The sequence below is a fragment of the Urocitellus parryii genome, chromosome 3 (assembly GCF_045843805.1).
Source record: "Urocitellus parryii isolate mUroPar1 chromosome 3, mUroPar1.hap1, whole genome shotgun sequence".
Classification (NCBI taxonomy): domain Eukaryota; kingdom Metazoa; phylum Chordata; class Mammalia; order Rodentia; family Sciuridae; genus Urocitellus; species Urocitellus parryii.
In genome coordinates, this window is record NC_135533.1 from 219,755,180 (window position 1) to 219,767,021 (window position 11,842).

Genomic DNA, 11,842 nt, shown 5'->3' on the forward strand with positions numbered 1-11,842 from the left:
CTCAAAAAACTTTAAAAAAGGGCTGGGAGTATAGGTCATAGTCAGTCGTAGAGCTACATCTCTGGGTTCAATCCCGAGTACCACACAAAAAATTATTCTTGATGATGGTTTGAAAAATCAGAAAAGGAAGTGCAATTCCTTTGAGGCAAAATGAGAGAAGGGTTAGGATGAGGGGCTGAAGATACTAGTGGCTGTGGGGGCCTGTGTGGGGAAAGCTGGCCTGGGAATGGCCCACCAGGGGACGCGTGGCTGGTGATTCTGGAGTGTGGCAGCTCATGAACCGACTTTGGGGTCAGGGAGCTGGTTGTTTGGGGGCTGGGGAAGGTTGAGGAGGTTCAGGACAGGTGTCCTGGGAGCAAGACCCCTCCTTCACATGCATTTATTAAGCAGCTTCCTCCCAGGAAATCCACCTTCTGGTGCCTGCCCCCTCCCAGTCCTTCCCACTGGCACCACCAGTTCTTGGGCCTGTCTCCACATTAATCTCCAGGGGGTCTCAGAGTATGTGCTCTGTGAGACTTTTAGCAGATTCTCCTTTTTTTCTTATTCCCCCTAGCTCTTTGTTAAAGCCATCAGGCCTTTGTCCCACCCCATGTCCCCCTGGGCAGGCCCTGCCAGGTCACATCCTAACAAGGTCCTCTGGAAGATGGACTCCAGGCTCTACAGCCATTGTCATCTTACCCTGACACTCTCCCAGGGCTCCCTACTATCTCGGGACAAAAACCCAACAGACCCATCATCGCAGGGTACGTGGCCCCCTCCCCTCGACTCGGGATGCCCCTGGGCCTTCCCACTTCCAGAGTCACTTCTGCAGGCCACTGGTGCAGTCGCGGAGGCCGGCCCCGACCATCCCGGGTACCGCCCCCCTAGGGGGAGGGCGTCTGGGTCACTGCAGGTCTCCGCGCGCACCTCCGCGCGCAGTCCCCCGCGGCCTTTGTGGATGAATAAAGCCCTAGAGGCGGAAGGCGTGTGGGCCGCGGCGTCCGCGTTTCAGAGACCGGTAAACCCAGGTCGAGCCTGGGACCTGCCTGGGCGCCCTGGACGCTGGGAGGCCGGAGGCGGCGGGGAAGCTGGTGCCGCCCGGGTCGCCCCCTCGCCGCCCCCTTCTCGGGAAGGAACCGCTCCCAGGCCGGGGCCCGCGGGGGACGAGGCTGTCCCCGCCCCGTGCAGCCCGCGACTCCGCCCCGGCCCGCCCCCCGCGGCCGTCACTTCCGCCCGGCCCGAGCAGGCCCGGCGGCGGCGTCCGCGGAGGCGCGAGCCATGGTCGCGCTGGAGAACCCGGAGGGCGGCCCGGAGGCGGCGGCGGGGGACGCCCCGGGCGGGCGGCGGATGCTGTGAGCGCCGGCGGGCGGGGGGTCGGGCCCGCGGCTCCCGCGACCCCCTCCTCTCCTGCTCCCCCCGGGCTCGGCCCCGCGCCCCCTGCCCCGCTGCCCGCCCCCGCTCCCCTGCTGGTCCCAGCTCCCTCCCCGCTTCTCTCCCTCGGGGCTCGGCGCCCCGCCCTCTGCCCCTCTCCCCCTCTGCCCCTCTCCCCCTCTGCCCCTCTCCCCCTCCCCCTCCCCCCTCCCCCCTCCCCCCTCCCCCGGCTTACCCCCTTCCTCGAGCTCGCGTGCTCTCCCGTCCCTGCCCTGGGGTTCGCGGTTTACTCCTAGACGTGGCGGTCCTGTTGTCACCCAGGTGCTAACTCCCTGGAAACACCTGCCCCGCTCGCTGGGTGTTTGCTGGGGGGACACACCTTATGCCCTGACTTACTCCCGGGCCCCGGGGTCCTCTGCCCGCTTTGGCCCAGCTGAACGAGGTGGAGGCCAGTGCCAGGAAGGCAGCTGTGGGCGGGTGAGCTTTGGCCCACCTGCGCGGGTCTCGCTGGCTCTGGGTGCTCACCTGGGTGGCGGGTTCTCTGCGCCGTCGGGTTACCTGCTCCCACCTTCCTGGTCGAAGGCCTCGTGGTCTCCCTCTGGGTGAATTCCCATATTAAGTGGGGATGGGGGCTTATTCTGCCCCCCAGTAGGAGCCTATCCATCTGTCAGCAGAGTGCACCAGACACCTGCAGCGGTAACCATATGTGGTGGACTTTCCCAGGGGCTGGACTCTGAAACGGGCCTCCTAGAAATCCGTGAAGTCGGCTGTGTGGTCCCCACTGCGTCCCAGCATTCCCCCTTGGTGGGCCCTGGGTCAGCGTGGGTTCTATCTCGGCCTCCTACTGGTGTGGCCTCGCCACCCAGGTCAGCGCTTCTGTGTCCAGGTTTCCCTGTCTGTAAAGTGGGATAGTGACAGTGGCCTCTTCCAGGAGCCACTGGAGTTAGTGACCAGACACTCCAGAAGTGCCCAGCAAATGGGTGTATCCTTTCTGTGAATTTTATTTTCCCTCTTTGTGTGGAAGGACCCCGGGGTCTGGTGCCTGCTAGGCAAGTGCTCTACCACTGAGCCCCAGCCATTGTCATTTTTGGGGACAAGGTCTCAGTTACCCGGGTTGACCTGGAAGTTTTGATCCTCCTCCTTGGCCTTTTGAGTAGCTGGGATGACCTGGATGGCAACATCTGTGTTTAATGGTCGTGATAGTGGGGATTACTTTTTTTTTTTTTTTGGTCCTGGGGGTTGAACTCAGGCACTCAACTACTAGAGACAGGTTCTCACTGAGTTTCTTTTTTTTCTTTCAGTTATACATGGACACAATATCTTTATTTTCTTTCTTTCTTTCTTTTATGTGGTGCTGAGGATCGAACCCAGGGTCTCACGCGTGAGAGGCGAGCGCTGTACCACTGAGCCACAACCCCAGTCCTCACTGAGTTTCTTAACCCCTCACTTTTTGCTGAGGCTGGCTTTGAACTTGTGATCCTTCTGCCTCAGCCTCCCAGGCCTCTGGTATTACAGGCCTGTGCCACTGCGCCCAACAGTGAACCTTACTTTTAAGTGGATTCATCTCTGAGTCTTCCTTCTGCCACAACTGCTTTGTTATTTTAAGGCTTATTGTTATTTTAAGGCTTTTTGTTACTGTTGGCACCTCCACTGGGAGGACTCCAGGCCAGAGGGCCTCTTTCCTGGGGGCATTTGGGACCCAGAGAGGGCTGTGGCTTCCACTGGCTCCAGGCTCCTCCCCACGGATGTTTTTAAAACTGGGGTGTAGGTACCTGTGGTGTGGATGGGTCAACTCCTGTGCGTGGGACAGTCACTGTCAGTCCCTGGCTGGCCTATGCCTACCTGCCTGGGGCTCTGCCCTGCAGCTGGTGCTGGGGCCTGCCACACCCGCTGAGTCACCTACACTTCCTGCTGGAGGAAGTGGTTCCTCCCGACAGGGAGGGGAGGGGTGGGTGACACGGGGAGGGGTGTTTTTGTCGAGGGGAGTGGCTGCCAGCAGGTCCCCTCACTGAGTGTTGGAGCCAGGGAGGGGGGATGGGTGCAGGTGTTTCTACAAACTCACCTGCCCCGGCACCTCACCTCTGTCTTCCTCTGGTGCTGGTAATGCCCACAGTGTACCCGTGGGCTGAGGCTGCCGCGTCTAGGAGCCCCAGATACCACTCCAGGCTCTCCGTTGCCTCCTCTGTAGAGGGGTCTCCTTGGGGGCTGGGGCAGCCGAGAAGCTGCCTCTGAGTGTGTGGACGCGTTGCGGTGGGCTGGGGCAGGGACTCAGTGGCAGAGCTCTTGCCTCAAAAGTATGAGGCACTGGGTTTGATCCTCAGCACCACATAAAAACAAACAAACAAAATAAAGGTATTGTGTGCACCTACAACTAAAACAGCATTAAAAAACAAAGGCGTGGTGAGCCCCACTGTGGGCCCTGCTTGGGGATCAGTGAGGCCATGGTCAGGCCGTGAGCAGGCGAAACGGGCCAGCTGGGGAGGCGGAAAAGGGTGCTGAGCCAGGTGGGGACAGGCCGTTTCTCCAGGGAGTGGACATGGAAGAGAGGCTGGGCTTGTGCAGACCTCTGGGTAGACTCTCCTGGCCACACTGGGGCAGCCCTGGTGGGTGTCAGTGGCTGTGCCCCTCAATCAGAGCCCCAAGGGACAATGTTTATATTTTCCTTGTTTTTTTGTGGCTCTGGGCATTGAGCCAGGACACTGAACGTCGAGTTACCCGTCCAGTGCTCAGCTCGGCCCTCAGTGAGACGCGGTGAGCCCCTGGTCCCCGTGGAACCAGGTCGGGCTGCAAGGTCTGCCACAGGCCTGTGGGAGCAAGGGAAGGGCCTACGGAGTCCTTGGGACCTTCAGGGCAAACCTGGCGGGTGAGGGAACAGGGAGGCCGTGGCCCAAGGCCAGCCCCAGGCACACGTCCACAGGTGGCTGGGGGGACTGGAGAGGCCTGCTTTCTGGGGCCTCAGAGCCCTCATCTGTGAAGTGGGGGTGACGCAGGCCCTGCTGCATGTTATCAGCCTTGACCAGCTGCCAGGGTGGGGCTTGGGGCGGGCAGCCACAGGGACTGTGGCCTGGCTGCCCAGGGGTTCACTGGGTGCCAGCAAGCAGCCATGCTGAGGACTTGGTCTGCTGTGTCCTTGAAGCTGAGGGACTTGGGATGGCGACTGCACCTTGGCTGACTGATATATGGGTGGACTTGCCCCTTGGAGTGGCCGATGCGGAGGAAAGTCTAGGGAGCAGTCATCAGGAATGCTGCATGTGGAGTGAGATCCCCGTCACAGGAGGAAACCAAGCAGTGTCCAGCCCCTCTTGACTGAGTGCCCCTCCCAGACCCCAGGGGACGACAGGGACCTTTCTCACCCCACGGGCTAGAGCTCCAAAGAGCTGTGCCCGTGTGTCCACCTGCCCTCTGCGCTTCACCAGAGGTCATTCTCTAAGGAGCACAGACGGCATCCTGGGGGCTCTTGGCCTGTGTAGCCCCAGTGGGCACTGGCCTCACTCCTGACCCCACAGAAGTGTCCTGGAGACTCTGGGTACTGGGGCTGATGGCACTTGCGACTCCATCATGGTATTCTTTTGAGCACCTATGTGTGGCAGGTGGGGCTGTGAGTGAGGCCAGCTCTGCCCAGTCTGGGGGCCAATGGCCATGGGGCCTGGGGCCCAGAGTGAGCAGGGGAGGTCAGAAGTGGTCAATCCTGGTCCCCTGGACCCCAGAGGCCACCCTTGGCAGGTGCAGGCGCCATGAAGTTCTGAGCCTGGGGCCTGGGGTGGGTCGGGGGCTGACCACGCAGGCGGTGCTGCAGTGTCTTCTCATCCCAGAGGCCAGCGTCTCCCTGGACAGCTGCTCTATCTTCTGTGCCCCTGGGAGCCCCTCAGGAGGCCTGGCCACTATAGCTCATCTGTTCTGGCAATTAGTGCCTCGAGAGGAGGGCCATTAGCTCCCAGGGTCACTCCTTGGCCCTGGCTCCTGGGAGACGCTGTGGGGCCATCGTAGGTGGGCCCTGGCCTTGCTTTGAGCTGCTGGGAGCTGCTCACTGGAATGCTTGCTGTCCAGGGTGGGGTCTTGATGAAGTCAGGTGTCCAGAGGGGCTAGCATTCAGGTCCCAGAGGCTGTGGGCCTCCCTGGCCTGTAACTAGAATCAGGCAGGCTTGGGGCGAGGGGCTGCAGCTTCCTGGCCGCCACGGGGCTTGGCCTGGCCAGGCCTGCTTCCTGCTGCTGTCCTGGTGCACTGCCTGCCTGGGTAGTGAGGACTGGGGCCCAGGGTGCTACACCCGGGGGGCGGGGGCTGCTCACCCTGGGGGAGACGGGCAGGTGGTGGTGCAGTGGGCCCTGTCTGGGAGTTGCTGTGGTCCTGAGGGTCCCCTGCCTGCCACAGGCCCCTCCCGGGCTGCCTGCCCGCTCTGGCTGGCTCCCAGGTGAAGAGACTGCCTGCCTCCCGGCGGAAGCAGCACTTCATCAACCAGGCCGTGCGGAACTCAGACCTGGTGCCCAGGGCCAAGGGGCGCAAGAGCCGACAGCGCCTGCAGAACAGTGAGCCGGGGGCGGGGGCCTTCCTGGGGATGCCCAGCCTCAGACGGGAAAGCTGTGCCTGCTGCCCAGCCCTGAGCTCAGCCCTGGGCCCTCAGAGCAGGAAGCAGAGCCAGGCACCGGCCCCTCACACCAGAGGATCAGGGCTGGGCCGGAGAGAGTTCCGGGCCTGGGAGCTGGGGCTCTAAAGGCTGTGTAGGGGTTCCATAAGGCAGGGCTCTGGAGGCTGGAGGGTCCTGGTACATTTGGGGAGACACAGTGGGAGAATGGAGTGCGAAGGCTGGGAAATAGGAGGGGTGGTCATGGGGGTCCTGAACGCCACCGTCAGCCCAGAGGCTGCCTCTCCCCTGCAGCCCAGCACCTCCTGACTCTGCTGGAGTCGCATGGGGACGCGCCTGGCCTGGAGGATGGGGACCTGACGCCCTCCGCGGCGCCGGGCATCTTCGCAGAGGCCTGCAGCAACTCGACCTACGTGGAGGTGAGGCTGCGCCTCGGCGCCCCAGCCTGGGCCACTGCATGGCAGAAGCTCCTCCTGCCCCTGGGCTCTTGATGAGACCCGCGGTTTCCCTCGCGGTTCTCAGACAAGGGCAGCATCCCACCGCTGCTCTCCGGAGGCTCCCAGCGTCCAGCCCACCTGCCCCTCAGGCTGAAATCAAGGACTAGCTTGTGCCTGCGCCCCCAGACCAGGCCCCCAGGCGCCCGGGGGTGTCCTGGCAGTGGTTTCCCTAGCACTCAGCTCAGGCCCACACATCCGTGGGCAGTCCAGTGACCAGGCATCTGCAGCAGGACTTCCCTGGTGCGTGGCCCTCGGCGACCGTTTGCTGAGCAGGGAAACCGGCTTGAGGCCCTCAGTCATGGCCATGGTCTCAGGGCGAGCCCGCCTGCCTCCTCCAGGTCTGGAATGACTTCATGAACCGCTCCGGGGAGGAGCAGGAGCGGGTGCTCCGCTACCTGGAGGACGAGGGCCACAGCAGGGCTCGGAGGAGAGGGCCTGCCCGCGGGGAGGACCGGCGGAGAGGTGGGGCCTGGGTCCAGGGGGCGGGCCCTGGGGAGCTGGCCAAGGCAGACCCCCTGCGACCCCGCCCGCCCGGGGCGGAGAGGGTGTGGCTTGGCGGGTGGGCGGGGCCTGCAGCTGGCATCACCACCCCTGGGCCCTGCAGAGGACCCTGCCTACACACCCCGGGAGTGCTTCCAGCGCATCAGCCGGCGCCTGAGAGCCGTCCTCAAGCGGAGCCGCATCCCCATGGTGAGTGCCTAGTGTCCAGTGCCGGCCTCCTGCCCCACCCACTCCCTGGGGCTGAGAATCGACCCAGGGCCTCACACCCGCAGACCCTCCCGGGACTTTTTATGGCCTTTTCTACATCAGTTTCTCGTTTGAGGATGGGGTGAAGGGAGGCCTGTGACCCAGGGCACGGAGGTGGTGGGAGGTGGTGGGATCCAGACCGTGATCATCAACACTGCAGGACCCAGAGATGGACAGGGTGCCTCTGGGAAGGAGGAGTTCACTAAGCAGGAGACCTAGGCTGGACACTTGTGTGGATGTGTAAGTGCCTGGTGTCATTGGAGAGTAGGTGGCCTCATGAGTGTGTCAGAGGCAACATTTGAACCCAGGGCTTTGGGCTCTGACCTTCCAGTCTTGGGTGTTCTGGCCCTTGGGCAGCAGGGCCCCACGGTGGCTGGAGCTCTGGGCCCCATTTTTCCACAGGAAACACTGGAAACCTGGGAAGAGCGACTGCTGGGATTCTTCTCTGTGTCCCCCCAGGCCGTGTACACAGCCATGCTGGACAACAGGTCAGGGTGGCGGGCAGCAAACTGTGTGCGTGCATGTGTGTGTGTGTGTGTGAGAGAGAGAGAGGGTGGGGGAACTCCTGCCCTGGCCACTCACTGCCCATGTGTCCATAGCTTCGAGAGGCTGCTGCTCCACGCTGTCTGCCAGTACATGGACCTCATCTCAGCCAGTGAGTGCGCAGTCCCCCACCCCACATGGTCAGCCAGGAAGCAGCCTGGGTGGCAGGAAAGTGTCCTGGGTGGGTGCGGCTCAAGAAAGGGTTGGCCCTAGGATGCTGCCTTCAGAAATGCCCTGTGTGCCAGCCCCCTGCTGGGTAGAGCTGGGCAAATGGTCAGACATCCTCCATCCACACTCCCAGGGCAGGGGAGAGGGCCTGGCGGGGCGTGCAAGCCTGGCTTGGAGGGACTGTGCACCCTGAAAGCCAGCCCAGCTGATCCTGTGTCTGTAGGCGCCCTCCCCGGGCCCAATGGGGTGGTCTCAGGACAGCCCTTTCTGGGAGGGGCACAGCAGACCCTTGCCAGCCCCGGGTGCCCCTGGTGGTCCTGGCTTCCCACCCCTGTCTGTCTCCTGCCTGGAGTTGTTGCGACCGTTTCCTGGCAACCCTGGGAGGCTCCTCCCCTGTGCTCCCTTTGTTCCCCAGTCTGAGGGTGGAGGGGCTTGGTTGGTGGGGGCCCTGCTTGCCAGGGTCACGCTGTGTCCAGGTCTTGGAGGACCCAGGGCAAGGGAGAAGGGCTCCCAGACCAGCTCCAGGAGGGGCCAACCTGGTGTTCCAGGCTGGTTCTGTTTGGCCAGGAGGGGAGGCGCCCCTGGGGCCTGGGCACCATGAAGATGCCTCCCGTGCAGACCGGGAGACCACAGGAGACCAAGTACTCAGCGACACACACATGACAGTGTCCACTTGGCCTGTGTGCTCAGTGTCTCCGCCTGAGAAATGGTCCAGTCAGAGGCACTCAGGGCAGCTCTAGTCCTTGTGAGTCCAGCCCGGGGCCTGGAGACTGTGGCCCCTCCGTCCTACTCCCCACCTGCAGGGGCTGGAGTCCATTAATGCCTGCCTGTCGCTGCCACAGGTGCGGATCTGGAGGGCCGCCGACAGATGAAGGTCAGCAACCGGCACCTACAGTTCCTGCCTCCCGGCCTGCTTCTGTCTGCCTACCTGGAGCAGCACAGCTGATGGAGGCCACCCAGTGCCCACCTGCCACCTTGCCCAGCGCCAAGACATGTGCCATCTGCTAAAATGCCTACCATGTTTTTAGAATTTGTCCTTAACAACCGCTGTCCCCTTGGGTGGCTCTCTCACCTTTGCCCTGACCGTCCTCTCTTATTCAGATGAACATCGGGGCTTGAGCTGCCCAAACTGTCCCAACCCTGCAGTACCCCACCCCAGACTTGTATTTCGGTAGGGAGTTCTGACCTGGGTACTTCCGTGTTTCTTTGGTTATTATCTTTCTTGGCCCAGTTTAAAGCTCAGATGAGGTAGGAGAGGCTGGGTTTTTATCACTTTTTATGAATTTGGCATGATTTGTTGTAGATTTTTAAATTTCCTTTTTGAAGAAAAAAACAAAAACACTTGTCCCACCTGGTAAATAGTGGGCTTGGTCACAGCCTTTGCTTGACTTTTCCTAGTTTTTAGCTCTTTGGTGGGGGGTGGGGGGTGGGGGTGGGGGTGGCTCTCTGCTCCTCACCCCAGGAGCATTTTCTCTCTGTGTGTGTGTGTGTGTGAGTGTGTGCGCACGCATGTTTGGGCCCTGCACCCTAGGACACCGCTGCATCTCAAGGGCTGGTTTTATGCTTCCTGATATGTCTGTGTCCTGTCCTGTCCCGCCCTCCCCTTCATACTAGGGATCCAGGACTTCCAGCCAGAAGCCGCTGTCCTCAGCTACCCCGTCCCTCTATGACCCAGCATCCTCTGCCCCAGCCTGGCTCTGGCCCAGGGGTCCAGAGTATCCTCATGCTGGTGGGCCCTGCCCTCTTGTGTGCCTGTGCGTGGCTAGTTGTGCTTGGAGGACAGGGGAGTGTTTAATAAATTTCTGGTGCTCTGGCTGCAGGCTGAATGGTGTCTTTTAAGGTCCTGGTCAGAGGGTTCAGGCCTCACCCAGGCTCTGTGGTGAGACATACTGCCCGTGTTCTCTGAGACACCGCTAGCCGTCAGCACTCTGCCATGCTGGCTGTGCCCACTGGTGCCAGCTGTGTGGCCTCAGGTGAGTCACTGTATGCATGTCCTGCAGCTGCAGTGAAGGAGAACTGTGGGTCCCAGAGTGTCTCCTCCCTGGGGCCTGGGTCAGGTCGGGTGTGTGCCGGCAGCTGCCCCAGAGGGGCCTCTCCTGGATCGGTGGCTGGTGGCTGCGTCACCGGCCTGCCTTGGCTCTGGCAGGCTCCTCCCGGTGTGTCTTCACAGGGTCTCCCCTCTGCGTGTCTGGGTCCAAACGTACATGTTTGGCATGGACACTGGCCGCAGGAGTTAAGGCCCTCTCACCACTACGGTTTAACCTGTGCATCTATAAGGACCCACTTCCATCAAGTCACACCCTGAGGTTGTGGGGCTAGGACTTCCATATGCCTTTTGGGGGGACCCAATTCAGCCTATTACAGCACTTAATTGTGCCTTGGTTTCCCTGTCTGAAGTAGGTGAACTGGTCCCTGTGAGGTAGCTTGCTCCTTTATGGAAGACCTCTTGCTTCTCGTTTCTGATTACAATTTAGCATTTCCCCCCAACTTTTTATTCTTTCTTTGGGGTACCAGGGATTTAATGGAGGGGTGCTTTACCACTGGGCCGCATCCCCAGTCCTTTTTATTACTTTGAGACCGCATCTTGCTATGTTGCGGAGACTGGCCTGCAACTGGCCATCCTCCTACCTCAGCCTCCAGAAGGAGGGGGCCCCAAACCCATCTCCATTTCTATTTTTTCCAGCTGTGTGGGAGGGAATTTCAGACCTGAGGCTCTTCACCCAAGCGCCTCCAACGCCCTGGCCCAGTCATGGGGGCTATCTGCAATCTCTCTTAACCTCATTGGGGAACTGGACCCTGGTCCTGGGCAGCGTCTGATATCTGGACCACTGTTTTGAATGAGCTCAAATGTCTCCGACATTTCAGAAATTGAGGCAGAGTTGGCCCCGCGCCGCGTTAGGGCGGCAGGTGGGCCCGTGCTGATGCACCGTGGAGGGACCCAGCTTCTGCAGGGGCTCTCATCCCCAGGGCCCCCAGGGCACTCGCCCCTCTCCCTGGGCTCCTCCGGGCCGGGAAGCGCGCTGTCCTTCCTTTGATGAGCCCAGGTCGCGGGAGGAGCATATGGAATGTATGGCCGATGCTGGGGACCGCGGGAATCCTGCGGATGGTGCGGGTGGGCTGCGCGCCAGCGTGCGGGCCGCGCTCCCGCCGAGTCGGTGGCCTGCGGGACGCTGCACTTCTCCTGGGGAGCGGCTCCCGCCGAGCTCTCCTTGCCCGGTCGGAGGAAGGCCGCGGGTCTCGCCCAGGCTGGTCTGGGCCCTAGGTCGTCGCCGCTGGTCGCCGCTCGCCGGGGTCGCCGGCCTTCTGCCCTGGCGGGGTGAGCGACACCCCTGGTGTCCTGGAGAAGCTCCCGCGAGGCTCCGGGAGCGCGCCCCTCGCCCGGGGCCTCGGGCAGGACGCCCACGCAGGTCGCACTGCGAACCCTCCAGTGAAAGGTCGGAAGCGCCGGGAACTCAGCCCCGGGCCAGCGCGGGCTGGAGAGCCGCCGTGGCCGCAGCTCGGGCGGTTCTTCGCTGCCCTCCAGGCTTGGCCACACCCGGATGGTCCTGCTGAGATGAGGCTTGAGGGTGCCAGAGCTTCACTTTAAGATGTCACCCGGCTTAAAGGGTTCCCCACCCGGACCTCCAACGGAGCCTCGGGTTCCCCACCGAGACAGAAAAGGAATGGGAAGAGCTGAGACCGCCTGTAAGGGGGCTCCGGGTTCCCTGCCTGAACACTAGGCACCAAAAATATGGAACGCTTCACGAATTTGCGTGTCATCCTTGCGCAGGGGCCATGCTAATCTTCTCTGTATCGTTCCAATTTTAGTATATGTGCTGCCGAAGCGAGCACGATCAAGCCTCCCTCCTTTTCGGTATTTACAGGGCAGATATTCAAACACTTTACAGTGAAGGTGAAATTCCTAAAAAAAAATTTAACAATTATTCAATCCTTTTAGTATATTACATCGAAATCAGC

General features: G+C 61.6%; 1 protein-coding gene and 1 non-coding gene across 2 annotated transcripts; one reads left to right on the plus strand and one right to left on the minus strand.

The window, feature by feature from the left end:
* The first annotated feature begins 1,221 nt into the window (after positions 1-1,221).
* On the plus strand, positions 1,222-9,701 carry R3hdm4 (R3H domain containing 4). The gene is made up of 8 exons (XM_026413913.2): positions 1,222-1,331; positions 5,720-5,874; positions 6,225-6,349; positions 6,766-6,889; positions 7,032-7,117; positions 7,577-7,662; positions 7,774-7,829; positions 8,728-9,701. The coding sequence occupies exons 1-8, from the start codon at positions 1,258-1,260 to the stop codon at positions 8,829-8,831; spliced, it is 810 nt and encodes a 269-aa protein (XP_026269698.2). The 5' UTR covers positions 1,222-1,257; the 3' UTR covers positions 8,832-9,701.
* A 1,908-nt stretch (positions 9,702-11,609) lies between these two features.
* Positions 11,610-11,716, minus strand: LOC113200536 (U6 spliceosomal RNA). The gene has a single exon (XR_003303064.1). It is a non-coding gene; the product is annotated as a U6 spliceosomal RNA (small nuclear RNA).
* Between the last annotated feature and the right edge of the window lie 126 nt (positions 11,717-11,842).